This window comes from Aotus nancymaae, unplaced genomic scaffold, assembly GCF_030222135.1.
Source record: "Aotus nancymaae isolate 86718 unplaced genomic scaffold, 86718_ANA_hifiasm-v0.15.2.pri h1tg000028l, whole genome shotgun sequence".
In the NCBI taxonomy this organism is placed as follows: Eukaryota; Metazoa; Chordata; class Mammalia; order Primates; family Aotidae; genus Aotus; species Aotus nancymaae.
In genome coordinates, this window is record NW_026988441.1 from 34,877,154 (window position 1) to 34,895,030 (window position 17,877).

The 17,877-nt window shown below is 51.3% G+C and overlaps 1 protein-coding gene across 4 annotated transcripts in view; it reads left to right on the forward strand.

Moving 5' to 3' along the window:
* Window positions 1-17,877, forward strand: part of COL5A3 (collagen type V alpha 3 chain) — a 54,079-nt gene that overhangs the window by 26,373 nt on the left and 9,829 nt on the right. For all 4 annotated transcript variants that reach the window (XM_064381890.1, XM_064381891.1, XM_064381889.1 and 1 more), the window contains 28 exons: window positions 3-56; window positions 2,002-2,046; window positions 2,153-2,206; window positions 2,338-2,445; window positions 2,871-2,924; window positions 6,446-6,499; window positions 7,413-7,457; window positions 7,854-7,907; window positions 8,021-8,065; window positions 8,884-8,937; window positions 9,039-9,092; window positions 9,516-9,569; window positions 9,694-9,801; window positions 9,952-10,041; window positions 10,303-10,356; window positions 11,497-11,604; window positions 11,726-11,833; window positions 11,916-11,969; window positions 12,606-12,659; window positions 13,966-14,073; window positions 14,150-14,203; window positions 14,401-14,454; window positions 14,564-14,617; window positions 14,751-14,804; window positions 15,348-15,455; window positions 17,217-17,270; window positions 17,452-17,505; window positions 17,804-17,857. In XM_064381890.1, coding sequence (XP_064237960.1) covers window positions 3-56; window positions 2,002-2,046; window positions 2,153-2,206; window positions 2,338-2,445; window positions 2,871-2,924; window positions 6,446-6,499; window positions 7,413-7,457; window positions 7,854-7,907; window positions 8,021-8,065; window positions 8,884-8,937; window positions 9,039-9,092; window positions 9,516-9,569; window positions 9,694-9,801; window positions 9,952-10,041; window positions 10,303-10,356; window positions 11,497-11,604; window positions 11,726-11,833; window positions 11,916-11,969; window positions 12,606-12,659; window positions 13,966-14,073; window positions 14,150-14,203; window positions 14,401-14,454; window positions 14,564-14,617; window positions 14,751-14,804; window positions 15,348-15,455; window positions 17,217-17,270; window positions 17,452-17,505; window positions 17,804-17,857 — 1,845 coding nt within the window. The remainder of the gene's footprint in view (window positions 1-2; window positions 57-2,001; window positions 2,047-2,152; window positions 2,207-2,337; window positions 2,446-2,870; window positions 2,925-6,445; window positions 6,500-7,412; window positions 7,458-7,853; window positions 7,908-8,020; window positions 8,066-8,883; window positions 8,938-9,038; window positions 9,093-9,515; window positions 9,570-9,693; window positions 9,802-9,951; window positions 10,042-10,302; window positions 10,357-11,496; window positions 11,605-11,725; window positions 11,834-11,915; window positions 11,970-12,605; window positions 12,660-13,965; window positions 14,074-14,149; window positions 14,204-14,400; window positions 14,455-14,563; window positions 14,618-14,750; window positions 14,805-15,347; window positions 15,456-17,216; window positions 17,271-17,451; window positions 17,506-17,803; window positions 17,858-17,877) is intronic.

Consider the following 17,877-nt stretch of genomic DNA (forward strand, 5'->3'; position numbering starts at 1 on the left):
AGGGTCCACCAGGGTCGGCAGGCCCTCCGGGCTATCCTGGACCTCGAGGAGTGAAGGTAGGTGATATTGGGGGCTTGCAAGTGAGAGTGATTTACCAGCTTTGGGTTCAGGGATGCAGCTCCATTGGAAACTTCTGGATGTGTGGAGAAGGGAATCACACAGGCCAGATGCAGCGGGAGTGGGGTTTGGCGCTGCACAGCCAAGGACAGCCTTACAGCGTGGTTGTCACCTTGTAGTTGAGAAGAGTTAAGCCCATTAGAGGCTGAACACATTTCTTTTTCTTTTTCTTTTTTTTTTTTTTTTTTTGAGACAGAGTTTGTGGCCAGGCTGGAGTACAGTGGAGACATCTTGGCTCACTGCAACCTCTGCCTCCTCCCAGGTTCAAGGAATTCTCTTGCCTCAGCCTCCCAAGTAGCTGGGACTACAGGCATGTGCCGGCACGCCTGCCTAATTTTTGTATTTTTATAGAGAAAGGGTTTCACCATGTTGGCCAGGTTGATCTTGAACTCCTGACCTCAGGTGATCTGCCTGCCTCGGCCTCCCAAAGTGCTGGATTGCAGGCGTAAACCACTGCACCTGGCCCGAGGATTGTGTTCTAACCTAAGCTCAGAACCATATAATCTACAAGCACAGTAATGCTGAGTTACGCCAAGAGCTTCACCCTGGCTAAATAGAGGTACAGGGGCATTAGAGTTCACGTTCATATGGAAGCTGGATCCAGTGACATTGTAGCCAAGTACAGATGTAATTTACCTGAACATGTGTGCATTAGACAAGCTTAGTCACCCTATAATCAAGGAATCGGCTACACTGTAGCAGTCCACAGAGTCTGGCAAGCATCACCCTCAGAGTTACATTGTAGCCAGGCATAGTTACATTTTTTAAAACCATTTTTTAAAATGTTTTATTTTATAGAGACCTAGTCTTCTCTGTTGACCAGGCTGGAGTATAGTGGCATAATACTGGCTCACTGCAGCCTTGAACTCCTGGGCTCAAGTAATCCCCTCACTTTAGCCTCCTGAATAGCTAGGACTATAGGCGTGTGCCATCAGGCTTAGCAGTTTTTTCGTTTGATGGTGATGATGATGATGATTGAGACAGGGCTGTTGTCCATGCTGGAATACAGTACCACCATCACAGTTTACTCATGAAGCCTGGAGTCCCAGCCTCAATCAGTCCTCCCACCTCACCCTCCCAGGTAGCTGGAACTACAGGTGCATGTCACCATATCCAGCTTTTTTTTTTTTTTTTTTTTTTTTTTTGTACTTTTTGTAGAGATGAAGTTTTCCCATGTTGCCCAGGCTGATCTGGAACTCCTGGGCTCAAGCGATCCTCCTGCCTCTGCCTCCCAAAAAGTTGGGATTACAGGCATGAGCCACCATGCCCAGCCTGTAGTTACATTAATTGACCCCCATGTTGTAGCTGAGTTTGGTTACATTGTAGCCAAAGCTAGAGAGCAGCTGTAGCCAAACTCAATTACATTTCCATCCAGTGAATTTCTCTGTGACTGGAGACTAACCCCATGGGCTATATTGTATCCAAGTGCCATTTCATTGTGGTGCTGAGCTCAGATACATGGTAGCCAAGTGCAGTTTTCAGAACTGGGTGTGAGCAGCATCCAGACTTGCACTGAGCCAAGCACAGAGTCGCCTTGTAGCCGGCACGATGGGGAACATTCCTTTGCCTGTATAATGAGGTCCGGGCCTGGAATGTTCGTCTTCCTTCTCCTGCCAGAAGGAACTGTGGACAAAGTGTCTCCAGGAGACCGGAATCACTTACTTGGAAATTTGGCCTTCCCCGCACACCCCCGCACAGATGACCTTGGGAGTCCTCCAGTGGGGAGGGAGGGGCCTCCGGGGAAAGATCATTTCTTCTGAAGCTGCCCCTCCCAGCTTCTGCCTAGCATCCTCTTGGGACTGTCCTGGCTGCTTTAGAGCAGGGGACTGAGTTTGGGGTCCTTCTTAAACAGGGCAGAGGCTTGAGAGCTTTTTTATTTTTCAGGGTACTTCAGGGAACCGGGGCCTCCAGGGGGAGAAAGGCGAGAAGGTGAGGAGAGAAGGAATTCATTAGGGGAGAAGGACCCCCAGTCATAGGGTCCTGGTTGTGTCCCTTCCCCGAGGCCCTCACTGCTGGCCTCTGTCTCTCCCACCAGGGAGAGGACGGCTTCCCGGGCTTCAAGGGTGATGTGGGGCTCAAAGGTGATCGGGTAAGACCAGCTGCAGATGAGGGGTGGTGTGGTTCTCTGGGGCTGGGGGAAGACAGCGAGGGGATGACCTGGAGCTAGGCAGAGCAGGAAGGACAAAAGATTAATATTAAAGATTCTCCTTTCTCTTCCAGGGGAAGCCTGGAGCCCCAGGTCCCCAGGGAGAGGATGGTCCCGAGGGGCCAAAGGGCCAGGAGGGGCTGGCTGGTGAGGAGGGGCCCCCAGGCTCAGCTGGGGAGAAGGTAAATGACTCTCCACCCTCCAGCCTCCCACAGTCAGGGTGTCCCCAGCCTTTTCCCCTCTGCCCTTTGCCCTTGCCCTTTTATTGTACCTCCGACATCAGGAGGCTGCTACCAACCTTGTCATCTTAATTCCTCAGCTCAGCATTACAGAACAATTTATTGCACATAACTTATGTGTTTATCTCCATAACCACCACATGCAGTAGGCATTTCCATGCCATTTTACAGACAAGGGAAACTGAGGCTTGGAATGGCTGAATGGCCTGCCCAAGGATGTGCCCCTAGCAGGCAGGAGCCAGGACTTGAACCTTGTTTCCCTGACTCCCATTCCATTAGCCCGCTCTCCGTGCCCCAGCCAGCCTGACCTTTCTGCCTCTGACCTCCAGGTTGCAATTTCTGACCTTTGTCCCATAATCTCTCTGCAGGGCAAGCTTGGGGTGCCAGGCCTCCCAGGTTATCCAGGACGTCCTGGATCTAAGGTAGGAAGCTGGGGTTGGTAGTAGAGTTGGAGATGGGCAGGATTCAGAGACTAACATCTTGGGGCCCAGGCTGTGGTCTTGGGGGATGAGCTGCCCACCCCAAGGGTCATTGAAAGAATGTAAAATGTGGGCTTTGCCCAGGCATAGTGGCTCATGCCTGTAATCCCAGAGCCCTGAGAGGCTGAGGTGGGAGGGTTGCTTGAGCCCAGGAGTTCAAGACCAGACTGGACAACAAGGCAAAACATTGTCCCTACAAAAACATACAAAAATTAGCCAGATGTGTCTGGGAGTGGTGGCTCATGCCTGTGATCCCAACACTGTGGGAGGCAGAGTCAGATGGATCACTTGAGATCAGGAGTTCGAGACCAGCCTGGCCAATGTGGTAAAACCCCATCTCTACTAAAAATACAAAAAAAAAATTAGCCAGGCTTGGTACAGGCACTTGTAATCCCAGCTACCCGGGAGACTAAGGCAGAAGAATTGTTTGAGCCCAGGAGGCAAAGGTTGCAGTGAGCCAAGATTGCACCACTGCACTCCAGCCTGGTGATAAAGGGAGATTCCATCTAAAAAAAAAAAAAAAAAATAGCCAAATGTGGTCCCAGTTACCCAGCTACTTGCAAGGCTGAGATGTGAGGATCACCTGAGTCCAGGGAGATTGAGGCTGCAGTGAGATATGATGGAGCCACTGCACCCCAGCCTGGGTGACTCTGTCTCAAAAATATTTTTCAAAAAGTGAGCTTTGGCGCTGGGCACAGTGGCTCCCAGCACTTTGGGAGGCTGAGAAGGGTGGATCACAGGTCAGGAATTCAAGACCAGCCTAGCCAAGATTGTGAAACCCCGTCTCTACTAAACATACAAAAATTAGCCAGGCATGGTGGCGGGTGCCTGTAATCCCAGCTACTCTGGATGCTGAGCCAGGGAATTGCTTGAACCCAGGAGGCAGAGGTTGCAGTGAGCCAAGATTGCACCATTGCACTCCAGCCTGGGTAATGGAGTGAGCCTCCCTTCATTTAAAAAAAAAAAAAAAAAGTGAGCTTTGGCATCAGACAGACTTGGGCCCAAATACCCTCTTACCTGCTACGTGATATTGGGCAAGTTTCTCGAGCCTGTTTTCTCTGCTGTGAAACATCCCAGTAATTTCCACCTCATCAATTTGATTATGATAATGTTGATAATGGTGACAATGACAATGATTATAAAACTGTAGAATCCTTTTATTTGGCATGATTAAGTTTCATTCATCAACAGTCAGTTGAGTGGGAGAATCATAGAATCATAAAATATACATCTTACATATCCTGAATTAATTATAACTTGTAGTCAAATGTACTTATGCAGAAACATACTTACATAAAAACATAACATTTGTTTGCCAGTGTTTTGATGGGTGAGAATACTGATGAGGCTCATTTTTCTGCCTAAACTATACCCATATTATATCACCGATGAGTTCTGTTTCTGCAGAGTAGAGCAGGAACCTAAAGACTTTGGGGCCAGGCACAGTGGTTCACACCTGGGATTTCAGCACTTTGGGAGGCCGAAGCGGGTGGATCGCCTGAGGTCAGGAGTTCACCACCCCGCAGCCAACGTGGCGGAACCTCATCTCTACTAAAAATATAAGAATTAGCTGGGCATCGTGGAGGGCGCCTGTAATCCCAGCTACCCGGAGGCTGTGGCAGGAGAATTGCTTGAACACAGGAATCGGAGGTTATAGTGAGCTGAGATCGTGCTACTTACTCCACCCTAGGCAACAGAGTGAGACTCCATCTGAAAAAAAAAAAAAAAAAAAACGTTTGGGAAGATATTTTAGTGCAGAATCCTCCCAGAGTTCCATATTTTTGCTCTATGGAACTACATTGAATTTGACGGCACTGTGTATGTGTGTGTGTGTGTGTGTGTGTGAGATTTCCCTTCACATTGAATCCTTTCCCTTTAACTAGTTTTTTCTTTTTTCTTTTTAATGATTGGGAAAAATCTTTTAACCTAGTTTTAATAGATAACTTTTCCTTCCTTCCTTCCGCCCTTCCTTCCTTCTTTCCCTCCCTCCCTCCCTCTCTCCCTCTCTCTTTTCTTTTTCTCTTTCTTTTCTTTCAGACAGGGTGTTACTCTGTCATTCAGGCTCAAGTGCAGTAGTACAATCATAGCGCATTGCAGCCTCCAATTCTTGGACTCAAGAGTCCTCATGCCTCAGCCTCCTGAGTAGCTGGGAACCACAGGCACACACCACCATGCCTAATGATTTTTTAAGTTTTTTGCAGAGACAGCGTCTTGCTATGTTGCCCAGACTGGTCTCAAACTCCCAATTTCAAGTGATTCTCCTACTTCAGCCTCCCAAAGTGCTGGGATTACAAAAATAAGCCACTGTACCTGGCATAGACTAAGATTTTAGAAAGTCCTTGTGTGCATGTGTGCAGGATCCTTGAAGAGTGTAGGGGCCAGGTGTGGTGGCTCACACCTGTAATCTCAGTACTTTCAGAGGCTGAATTGGGAGAATCACTAGAGGCCAGGAGTTCAAGACCAGCCTGGGCAACATAGTGAGACCCCGTATCTACTAAAAAATTATTTTAAAAATTAGCTGGGCACGGTGGCGTGCACCTGCAGTCCCAGCTATTCAGGAGGTTGAGGTAGGAGGATCACTTGAGCCAAGAAGGTGGAAGCTGCAGTCAGCTATGATTGTACCACTGCATTCCAGCCTGGGTGACAAAGTGAGACTCTGTCTCTAAAGAAAAGGAAAAAAAAATGAGTATAGGGACCATGGAGCCCCCAGATAGGAAGGGAGGGTAGAGGGAGCCTGGAATGGAATTTGAGGCTGGATGCCACCCACACCCGAGTGACTTGGCAAATCTCTTTTCTGATCTGAACTCAGTCTGCACAGTGAGGAGTGTGAGGATATCAGAGCCTCTGATGTCTTCCCCCAAGTGGAGGGAAGGTTCCTCCAGCATGGACTGGAGTCAGTTAACAACTATTAAAAAGCACTCACTGTGTGCCAGGCAGTGGAGAGTAAGACCAGTGAGCTATGTCCCAGTGAAGGAAAACAGGCATTGAATAAGTAAGTGAATCAGAGTCATTTCAATGCAAGAGTTCTTGGGAAAACAAAATAGCATAATGTGACAGACAGAAGGTGACTCGGGCAATGTGTGAAAGTCAGGATGGCGGAAGAAAGACATTCTCAGGAGGTGACATCTGAATGAGACCTAAATGGTCAGGAGTGGCTGACTGTGTGGAGACCTAGGAGAAGAGCATTTCAGGCAAAGAGAGCAGCCAGTGCAAAGGCCCTGAGGCAGGAACATACTGCTGTGCCCAAGGAACATGGAGGAGGCCAGTTTTGCTGGAGTGAAATGAGAAGGGAGGAGAGGAAGGGAGAGGCCAGAAGAGGGCTGCCTTGGAGGAGGCTGGGGCTAGACCAGGGAAGCTTCTGGAATCACTGACCTGGAAATGCCCCAAGAGACGGTATGAGGGGTCAATTCCATGCACCACTCACTCTTCACCCTCATGTCTTCTTTCTAATTCTCTCCACTCAGGGATCCATTGGATTTCCCGGGCCCTTGGGACCCATAGGAGAGAAAGGGAAGTCGGTGAGTCATGACTGGGGTAAGGGAGAGGGGCGAACTTGTCCCAGGGGAACAGTATGTGTGGATGTGCCTGATGATGGGTGGACCCTGGGTGTCTGTGTCTATGCCTGGAAGCACTTGTGTGCACGCATGCTATTATGTACAATGCGTGACACATGTAGGTGATCACACATGGTATTACTGTAAATATGACTGTAAGTACGTGTATGTGTGTTTCGTGTGTCTTTCAATATAGATCAGACAGGGTTTGAGTACTGCAGCCTGCAGGCCTGTGCCTGGACAAACAAGGGCATGATGGTGGGCATAAATGTGTGCAAGAAGCTTGTACACACGTGTGAAAGGACATGTGTATACACACGTGTGTGCTTCTATGCACACTGAGTGATGTGTATACAGGCATGTATTGTATTTGTGTTGCTATGTGTGTATTGTAACAGTGTTAATGAACATTGTATATATGTACATGAGTGTATGTATGCTGCTGTGCTTACCAGGACAAGGTCCTCCGATCAATCCAGGCATGCATGTGTTTACAGTGGGTATACATGTGTGCAAAAGATCTATTGCATGATGAGTTCTGTGTCTCATCTTCAGGCTGTGGGTTGCCAAATGCATGCCGTGATTGCATACAATCATGTATGCATACTGCACAGCCGTGATAAATATATGTCTGTGTGGGCAAACATGCTTGCAGATTTGGACTCTGTAGATGCAAGGATAGCTGTAATTGTGTGTCTGTGATCTTTGCGTGGTTGTGAGTATAAGTTGTATTTGTGTGTATGTGTATGCCCGAAAGGCTTGTGAATAAATGTGTGCAGACACCTTTCTGGGTCTGTGACTAGGTGCCATTTTGTGTTTGTGTCATGCCTTTGCACTCTAATTCTCTTCTGCTTTCTCTCTTACAATTTATTTTCAGGGAAAGGCAGGACAGCCAGGGCTGGAAGGAGAGCGGGGACCACCAGTAAGAGAATAGAGAGTGCCCCTACCCTGCTGGGACTTCCGGGACAGGGCTGGGGAGGAGAGGCGGTGGAGGGATCATCAGTAAGAGAATAGAGAGTGCCCCCTACCCTGCTGGGACTTCCGGGACAGGGCTGGGGAGGACAGGTGGTGGAGGGATCATTAGTAAGAGAATAGAGAGTGCCCCTACCCTGCTGGGACTTCGGGACAGGGCTGGGGAGGAGAGGCGGTGGAGGGATCATCAGTGGGCAGGGAAAGGGTTTGGGTTATATCAATGACCCGGTGGGGTGGGAGAGGGAGTCACAAGGGGAGGGGCCCTGGAAGACTCGGCCCCATCTCCCAAGCTCCCCCACCGCCTCACATCTGATCTCTGCCTTTTTTTTTTTTTTTTTTTGCTCAGGGCTCCCGTGGAGAGAGGGGACAACCAGGTGCCACAGGGCAACCAGGCCCCAAGGTATGGGATGGGTGGGCGATCAAGGCCCCCCATGCCCCAGGCTCAGCTAGTCCCTCCCGATTTTTCCCAGTTGAGTTTGTTCTGGGGCCTGAGTCTCATTCACTCTGTCCTAGGGCGATGTGGGCCAGGACGGGGCCCCTGGGATCCCTGGAGAAAAGGTGAGTGTGTGTGTGCGCGCGCATGTGTGTGTGTGTGTGTGTGTGTGTGAAGATAGAGAGAGAGAGAGAGAAACAGAGATTCTGAGTGGAGGACAAGCCCAGGAGATGAAGAGACGTTGTAATGCAGTGGGAGGACCACAGCTTCATTGGGCGTGGCGGTGCCTGCCTGTAGTCCCAGCTACTCTGCAGGCTGAGATGAGAGCATCACTTGAGCCCAGGAGTTGGAAGCTGCAGTGAGCTGTGATCACACCACTGCATTCCAATTTGGGTGACAGAGCAAGACTCCATCATTAAAAAAAGAAAAAAGAAGGAGCACGGCCTCTGAAGTCAGAGAGCCATGAGTTCAAGTCCTGGCTCTGCCACTCACCTACTGTGTGACATTGGGCAAGCCACTTAACCTCTCTGTGCCTTAGTTTTCTTCTCTGTAAAATGGAAGTAACCTTAGTCTCCATCCTAAAGGGCTGCAGTAGTGAATAAAATGACTTGCTGTGTGGAGAATGCCCTGCCTCGTGCCTGGCATGCAGTAAGCACTCAGTATGTGCTGCCTCGTGCCTGACATGCAGTAAGCACTCAGTATGTGCTGCCTCGTGCCTGGCATGCAGTAAGCACTCAGTATGTGCTGCCTCGTGCCTGGCATGCAGTAAGCACTCAGTATGTACTGCCTCGTGCCTGGCATGCAGTAAGCACTCAGTATGTGCTGCCTCGTGCCTGGCATGCAGTAAGCACTCAGTATGTGCTGGCTCCTGCTGTTGCTGTGTCAGGCTCGGAGTGGGCAGTCAGGCAGGAGGGATGAGATAATGACTTTGGTTCCATTTCAGGGCCTCCCTGGTCTGCAAGGCCCTCCAGGATTCCCCGGGCCAAAGGGCCCCCCTGTGAGTGACGTCACCCTCATTGTGGGTCGGGTGGGTGGAGGATGTGGGAAGGGAGGAAGCCCTGTATCTGTGCCCCAACTCTTTCCTGCCTCATCCCCCAGGGTCACCAAGGTAAAGATGGACGACCAGGGCACCCTGGACAGAGAGGAGAATTGGTGAGTAACCCCTCAACCTTTGATACCTGATCCTTTTTTTTTTTTTTTAATGGGATGGAGTCTCGCTCTGTCGCTCAGGGTAGAGTGCAGTAGGGCGATCTCAGCTCACCGCAACCTTCGCCTCCGGGGTTCAAGCAATTCTCCTGCCTCAGCCTCCCGAGTGGGACTACAGGCGTGTGCCACCATGCCTGGCTATTTTTTGTATTTTTAGTAGAGACGGGGCTTCATCACGTTGGCCAGGCTGGTCTCAAACTCTTGGCTTCGAGTGACCCCACCCACCTCGACTTCCCAAAGTGCTGGGATTACAGGCGTGAGCCACTGCGCCTGGCCAGATTCCTGATCCTATCGGGCCTTCCGTGTCTCCCCCTCCCCCATCCCTTCCCCATGTAACACCCCTCCTCCCCATTTAATTTTTCTCTCTAGGGCTTCCAAGGTCAGACAGGCCCGCCTGGACCAGCTGGTGTCGTGGGCCCTCAGGTCAGCGTGGACTCCTTAAGCTTCCCTTGTTTTGTACCAGTTGGGGGCTATTTAGAAGGAAGCTGGACACCTGAGCGTCTCCCCCAGGCCACCCCCACTCAAGAGGAGCCTTCTTCCTCACCAGGGAAAGACAGGAGAAGTGGGACCTCTGGGTGAAAGGGGGCCTCCGGGCCCCCCTGGACCTCCTGGTGAACAAGGTCTTCCTGGCCTGGAGGGCAGAGAGGGAGCCAAGGTGAGACACTGTCTACTGCGGATCTTGACTGAACATCCAAGATCAACCCAGGGCTCAGAATCAGGCTCGTGGGGGAGGGGCCCTGACTCACAGACTGGAAGGAGACAGCCCCTCCCTGGAGCTTGACTTCCCTCCTTTCCACTTCTGCAGGGGGAACTGGGACCACCAGGACCCCTTGGGAAGGAAGGGCCAGCTGGACCCAGGGGCTTTCCCGGCCCCAAGGGGGCCCCTGGGGACCCGGTGAGTATCTTTGGAGACCCTCTTGCATGTCCCTTAGAGAAGGAAAGGATGGGGGGCTGCAGGGGGATGGGGGAATGGCATTTGGAGTAGGGGAAATGATGAAAGAAGAAAGATGATGGCGGGAACTGGGAAACGCAGACCCCCCAAAGCTCAGTGTCCAGTCCCAGGAGAGGGGTGGGGACTGTGAGCTCCCCCTAGAGGAAGACGGGACTTGGAGACACCCTTGGGAGTCTCTTGACTGTGAATTATCTCCTCCTTCAGGGACCTACTGGTTTGAAGGGTGACAAGGGACGCCCAGGGCCCGTCGGGGCCAATGTAAGTATAACCCTATGTGCTGGGTAGGGGGCAGGGTGGAGGGGACTCAAGGGGTCCTGGAAGCTTGACGTCGTCATGATAAAACCCATGATGGAGACCGAGGTGGGTGGATGACTTGAGGTCAGGAGTTCGAGACCAGCCTGACCAACATGGTGGAAACCTGTTTCTACTCAAAATACAAAAATTAGCCAGACATAGTGGTGGATGCCTGTAATCCCAGCTACTCTGGAGGCTGAGGCAGGAGAATCTCTTGAACCTGGGTGGTGAGCCCAGATCAGTTCTGTTGCTCACTGGCTGGGCAGCTGTATTCCTTGGCAAGCCTCAGTTTCCTTGTCCGTAAAATAGCCATGATGAGAAGCCTCATCTCATGTATGATCACAAGCCTCAGTGAGATGATTTATCCAACAAATACTTACCTGTGTGTTAGCCAGCAACATATAAAAACCCTTTTTCTTGGGCCAGGCGTGGTGGCCCGTGCTTGTAATCCCAGCGCTTTGGGAGGCTGAGGCTGGAGGATTGCTTGAGCCCAGGAGTTTGAGACCAGCCTGGATAACATAGCCAGACCCTGTCTCTACCAATACATACGTACACACATGTATACATATATACATACACACAAATACATACGTATTTACATATGTATGTATGTGTATATATGTATATAAATACATATATGTGTGTATATATGTATATAAATACATATATGTATATATAAATACATATATGGGTGTATATATGTATATAAATACATATATGTGTGTATATGTGTATATAAATACATATATGTGTGTATATATGTATATAAATACATATATGTGTGTATATATGTATATAAATACATATATGTGTGTATATATGTATATGTGTGCGTGTGTGTGTGTGTGTGCGTGTGTGTGTATAGGCTGCCAGGAGGACTTTGGCTTTTGCTCTAAGTGAGATGGGAGCCATGGAGTGTTCTTGAGCAGGAGAAGAACGTGCCCTGCCCCTCACGTGCTCACAGGCACCTCTGGCTTCTGCAGGAAGGGAACAAGTTAGATACCATCCTGATAATCACAGAACTCAGCACCTGGTGGCTTAAAAACCCTCCATAAAGGAGGGCTACTACTGGTATTATTCTTGACCTGTCGCCTCTGTTTTCAGGGCTCCCCCGGTGAGCGGGGTCCTCTGGGCCCAGCAGGAGGCATTGGACTTCCTGGCCAAAGTGGCAACCAAGGCCCCGTTGGGCCTGCAGGCGAGAAGGGGTCCCCGGTAAGTGACCTGCCCATCCCATTCCTGGGGCCCCCTCAGGGTCTGGCCCTGCCACATCCCAGGACTGGGCTCCTGCAGGACATTCCTGCCCTGACATCCCCCTTTCCATTCCCCACAACAGGGAGAACGTGGCCCCCCTGGCCCCACTGGCAAAGATGGGATCCCAGGGCCCCTAGGGCCTCTGGGACCCCCTGGAGCTGCTGGGCCTTCTGGCGAGGAAGGGGACAAGGTGAGGGGTTCGCAGAGAGGAAGGGTCCAGGGGAGGATGGGGGTGAACGGAAGCTGGGTCCTTCATCCCATTTCCTCTGCAGGGGGACGTGGGCGCCCCCGGTCACAAGGGGATCAAAGGCGATAAAGGAGATGCGGTGAGTGGAGATCCCCAGTGAGGCGGGGTGGGGCAGGTAGCAGAAGAGAGAGGAGGCCAGGGATGTAGAGATCATTCTCTATGGGGTAGGAGAGGCCATGGAGTTTTCCACCTTCCCAGGCACCATCTTGACACCTACATGCAACAGAAGGTACTTGAGCTGCCTGGAGCGATGGGGCCACAGAACCCAGCTGTAGACAGGATAAGGATAGCTGGGGCTGCCGAAGAACTGGAAGGGCACTGGGGTGGGGGTGACCTCCTTCTCCCTTCTTAGTGACACGTCCTTCCCTCTGCCTGTGACTCCGCATGGCAGGCACTGAGGCATCTGATTCCCAACTTCCCCCAGAACGTCAGCTCCAGTGTCTCCCATCACTGAGCCAGCTTCACCCCTGGTCTTGGTAGAACTTGTGGGGAAAGGTCCTGATGGCCAGGGCTGGGCTTAGGACAGATGTCTGTCTCTGGTCCCATTAGCTGGTGGCTGAGAAGACAGGATTTGGGGGGATACAGTTGTTGCTGCCAGGTAGGGGAAGTTGTTCGCATAAAGGGGTGTGGGTAGGGAGGTGGTGATTGATATATCCAGTGCCCTCTCTGATCTTAAACCTGAGGGAGTTTTTTATTCTGTTTCCTGTTCTCCCAGGGCCCACCTGGACCAGCAGGGATACGGGGTCCTGCAGGACACCCAGGTCCCCCTGTGAGTGCTAGCAGCTTCATTGTCCTTCTCTGGATCCTTGATGGGAAGGGATACTGGGAGCAAATGACAGTGGAAACACACCGACTCAGTCACAACCCCAAACCCAACCCTGGTCCTCCCCCAGTGCCGACATCCAGTGTGAACTCAACCCCAGAATCTGACTCAATCCCAACCCAACCCTGTCTTCCTCTCAATGCCAACACCCAATGTGAACTCGCCCCCAGAGTCTGATTCAGTCTCAACCTCATCCTCGACCTTAATCTGCCCTCTATATTGATGCCCAATGTGAATTCAACCCTACAATTGGACTCAGTTCCAACCTAAACCCAGCTCTGAACCCCATTTTAGCCCCATCTCAACTTTGCTCACGACCTTAACCTCAGTCCTACTCAAACCTTATCTTCGGCCAGGCGTGGTGGCTCCTGCCTGTAATCCCAGTACTTTCGGAGGCCAAGGCGGGTGGATCACCTGAGGTCAGGAGTTCGAGACCAGCCTGGCCAAATAGTGAAACCCCATCTCTACTAAAAATACAAAAAAATTAGTTGGACTTGGTGGCAGGCGCCTGTAATCCCAGCTACTCGGGAGGCTGTAACAGGAGAATTGCTTGAATCCAGGAGGCAGAGATTGCAGTGAGCCAAGATTGCACCATTGCACTCCACCCATCTCAAAAAAAAAAAAAAAAAAAAAGCCAGGCATGGGTGGCACATGCTTGTAATCCCAGCTACTTGGGAAGCTGAAGCAGGAGAATTGCTTGAATCGGGGAGGCAGAGGTTGCAGTCAGCCAAGATTGTGCCACTGCACTCCAGCCTGGATGACAGAGGGAGACTTCTTAAAACAAAACAAAACAAGCAAAAACAACCAACCAAACAAATCTCTTAAACAAGCCATGACCCAGACCTGTCCTTTTTGTCTGTTTATTACCATACTATAGGAACATACAGCCCTATTTTTAACCCCGACTCTGACCCACGCTTCCAATGCTGACCCCAGACCTGAACTCACACTTTGAATGTGACCCTGGCCCCAACCTTAAACCCAACGCTAAATCCCATCTCAACTCAGTTTGAACCCTGCCCGTGAACTGAACCTCAGCTGCACATCCAGCTCACTGTTTAACACCTTGACTCAACCCTTGACTTCATTCCCAAGCCCTACCTGGACCCCAACTCTAAACTCAACCCTGACCCTCCCTAAACTTAAGCCGAACCCTGACTCCGACCCTTAATCTCAGTCCTGACCCTTGAGCCTCGCTCTACACTAATCCCTGACCCAGATCCTGAATACGACCCTGTCTGTGTTCTTCCAGGGAGCAGACGGGGCTCAGGGGCGCCGCGGACCCCCAGGCCTCTTTGGGCAGAAAGGAGATGATGGAGTCAGAGGCTTTGTGGGGGTGATTGGCCCTCCTGGATTGCAGGTAGGTGTCTGGGTTTGGGGGTGGTACCTCTGAGTCTCCCTACCTGGTGCCCCAATCTTGCTTCTTTGTTCCACAGGGGCTGCCAGGCCCTCCTGGAGAGAAAGGGGAGGTTGGAGACGTTGGGTCCATGGTATGCACTCCCAGGGAAAGGTTGGGGGTAGGGGGAGGATGGTGGCGTTAAAGGGTTGGGGGAGGCATTAGATTCATTTGAGGGACGTTGTCATTTTAAGGTCCTCAAGGGTAACCAGCATCGAGAGTGGTATCTGTGGTCACTGTGGCCTTTTGGGGGCCATGGGGTCACTGGATACTATTCTGACCCTTCCACAGGGTCCCCATGGAGCTCCAGGTCCTCGGGGTCCCCAAGGCCCCAGTGGATCAGAGGTGAGAACTCTTGGGGAGCCAAGATGGCTCAGAGATGGGGACACCCATTTCCTAGTAAGAGGATGTTGGGATTCCACAGTCCCACTCCTACCCCTTGCTGTCTCTCCAGGGCATTCCAGGGCTGCCTGGAGGAGTTGGTCAGCCAGGCGCCGTGGGTGAGAAGGTGAGCGGGGGAAAGCAGGGACTGCACAGCGGGGAAGAAGCATATCCAGTCCTACGGGGCAGGGCCATTCTGGGGAGCCCCTCCGTGTCTGCTAGGATGGGACCTCTCCCCATCCTCACTTTGCCTCTTGCAGGGTGAGCCAGGGGAGGCTGGAGACCCAGGGCCTCCAGGAGCCCCGGGCATCCCGGTGAGTGACTATGTGATGTGGTCCCTGCACTCATCTCAGGGAACCCCTGACCCCTGGGCATCTTGGGCCACCTTGACCTCTGTGCAGTCGAAGGTCATCCACTCACCCCTGTCCTGTGGGCATCCCTGATTACCTTGAAGAAGGACACCTGGAAGGTCTCAGACAGGTCTTCTATGTACAGTTCTGCAGGTTGCACACTGCACAAGACTGCATGGCCCAGAGGATAGGTGAGGGCTCAAATCTGAGTCATGAGTCCTGACTTGAGGATGAGTTGCCCAGAGGGGGCCCCTCTTCTAATTCACTCAAGGGCAGCACATGGGCTAGGCCACCCTTGCACATAACCAGCTGGCACCTATACCATCCTGACCTTTCACTGTCATAAGTCCTAGCTCCTTCTGACCTTTGATCCTTGGACAGCCTAGTCTACTCTGAACCTTGACCCCAGAAAAGTCCCAGACCACCCCGATGCCTGAATCCAAGTATGCTAATCCTTGATCCCTGGACAGTCCAGGCCACTCTGACCTCTGACCTGTTTCTGTCAAGGGGCCCAGAGGAGACATTGGTGAAAAGGGGGACTCAGGTCCGTCTGGAGCTGCTGGACCCCCAGGCAAGAAAGGTCCCCCTGGAGAGGACGGAGCCAAAGGGAACATGGTGAGTCCTGGGGGGAAGTGGAGGCAGACATGTGAGGGGGCACTTGAGTGTGCTCGAAGCTCTCCCAAACTTTTTACTGATTTCATGAGCAACCCCCAGAACATGGATAAATGAACAACTGGGTGGATGGATGGATGAATAAACAAGTGGTCAGGCTCGGTGTCTCACGCCTGTAATCCCAGCACTTTGGGAGTCCAAGGCGGGTGGATCACAAGGTCAGGAGTTTGAGACCAGCCTGGCCAATATGGTAAAACCCTGTCTCAACTAAAAGAGATACAAAAATTATCCAGGCATGGTGGCATGTGCCTGTAGTCCCAGCTACTCGAGAGGCTGAGGCAGGAGAAATGCTTGAACTTGGGAGGCAGAGTTTGCAGTGAGCTGAGATTGTGCCACTGCACTCCAGCCTGGGCAACAGAGCGAGACTCCGTCTCGATAAATAAATGGATGAATGAATGAATGAGTGAATTAATGAATGGACAAGTGAATAAATCATTGGATGGATGAATATGCGAATGAATAAATGCGTATGAATAAATGAGTGAATGAATGAGGCAATTAATGAACAAGTAAATTAATGGATGCATGAATGCGAATGAATGGATGAATAGATGAGTGAATGGATGGATGGATGGGTGAATAGATGAGTGAATGGATGGATGGATGGGTGAATAGATGAGTGAATGGATGGATGGATGGGTGAATAGATGAGTGAATGGATGGATGGATGGATGAATAGATGAGTGAATGGATGGATGGATGGGTGAATAGATGAGTGAATGGATGGATGGATGGGTGAATAGATGAGTGAATGGATGGATGGATGGGTGAATAGATGAGTGAATGGATGGATGGATGGATGAATAGATGAGTGAATGGATGGATGGATGGGTGAATAGATGAGTAGCCAAATGGACAAATGAGTGAGTGAATGAGTGAATGGATGACTGAATGAATGGATAGATGTATAAGTGAACAAAATTACTGAATAGATGAGTGAATAGATGGATGGATGGGTGAATGGATGAGTGAATTAGTGAATAAATGTGTGAACGAAACAGAAAGGCCGGACATGATGGCTCACACCTGTAATCCCAGCACTTTCGGAGGCCGAGGCGGGCAGATCACAAGGTCAGGAGTTCAAGACCAGCCTGGCCAATATGGTGAAACCCTGTCTCTACTAAAAAAAAGTACACACACACCAAAGAAACATATATGTACAGTGGTTATATATCATTGTATGGCATGAAAGTTGATTTCACAGCGAATCATTCTAACACTGTTGTAAAGGTGAAGGTTGAATGGGTCACATTGGGAGTGGATGTGGGATTTGGTGTTGAGGTGAAGGTTGAGGCCCTTTTGCCACCATAGTAGGGTTTGGGGTGGGCGGAGGTCAGGGAGGGGCTTTAACATCGGTGGGACCTCCACTTGAGTCTCATCGTTCGGAATGTCCCTTCTCTGAGTGTATGGATGCATGAATGAATGAATGAATGGATGGACAAGTGAATGGCCAGTTTTCTCTGTGAGTCCCGAGCTGGGAGGCTGTGAGGAGGCTGCAGTGAGACCATGCATGCAGCATTCTTAGCTCAGAGCCTGCACCCATGAAATGAGAGAATGTTTGCTCTACCAGGCCAGGGATTTTATGTTTTGCTCACGAATGTGTACCCAGAAAGCAAACTGTTCCTGGATACAGTTGATCTGTTTCATAAATGCATGATTGCTCAACAATTCAGAGGTGTGATTATTAATCATTCTGTGTTCCAGGGCCCCACAGGGCTCCCTGGAGATCTAGGGCCCCCAGGAGACCCTGGAGTTTCAGTGAGTGTGACCCCCTCCCCTCCCCAATCCTGGCATGTTTCCTGATTGTGTCCCCATCTCCCCACCCCCACAGACCGGGGCACTGACAGTGGAACCAATAACCTTCGTTTGCCTCCCAGCCCCACCCCAAATTCTCACGTACCCTCATCACCCCACCCAACTCTGTCTTCCCCCTATGCAGGGCATAGACGGTTCCCCAGGGGAGAAGGGAGACCCTGGTGACGTTGGGGGGCCGGTGAGTGAGGGAACAGAGGGTGTGGTGCTGGGAGGGGGGTTTAGGGAGCTAATGAGTGAGTAAATTGGGGGGCAGGGGAGTGGGCTAGCGGGGTACCCAAGGCCCCTGCAGATGCTCCTGCTTCACCTCTCTGGGGACCCCCAGGAATGTGAACAGCTTGAGGGAGAGGTGGGAGGTGGGAGTGCCCGGTGCTGGGGTGATACCTGGGGAAGGCTGTCCTCTGGTCCAAGGCATCCTAAAACAGTGAGGCTCAAACAACATTAGCTGAGACCACCGCTCGTGCCCTTGTCTCCTCCAGGGCCCGCCTGGAGCTTCTGGGGAACCCGGTGCCCCTGGGCCCCCTGGCAAGAGGGTAAGTGATGACCCACCTCC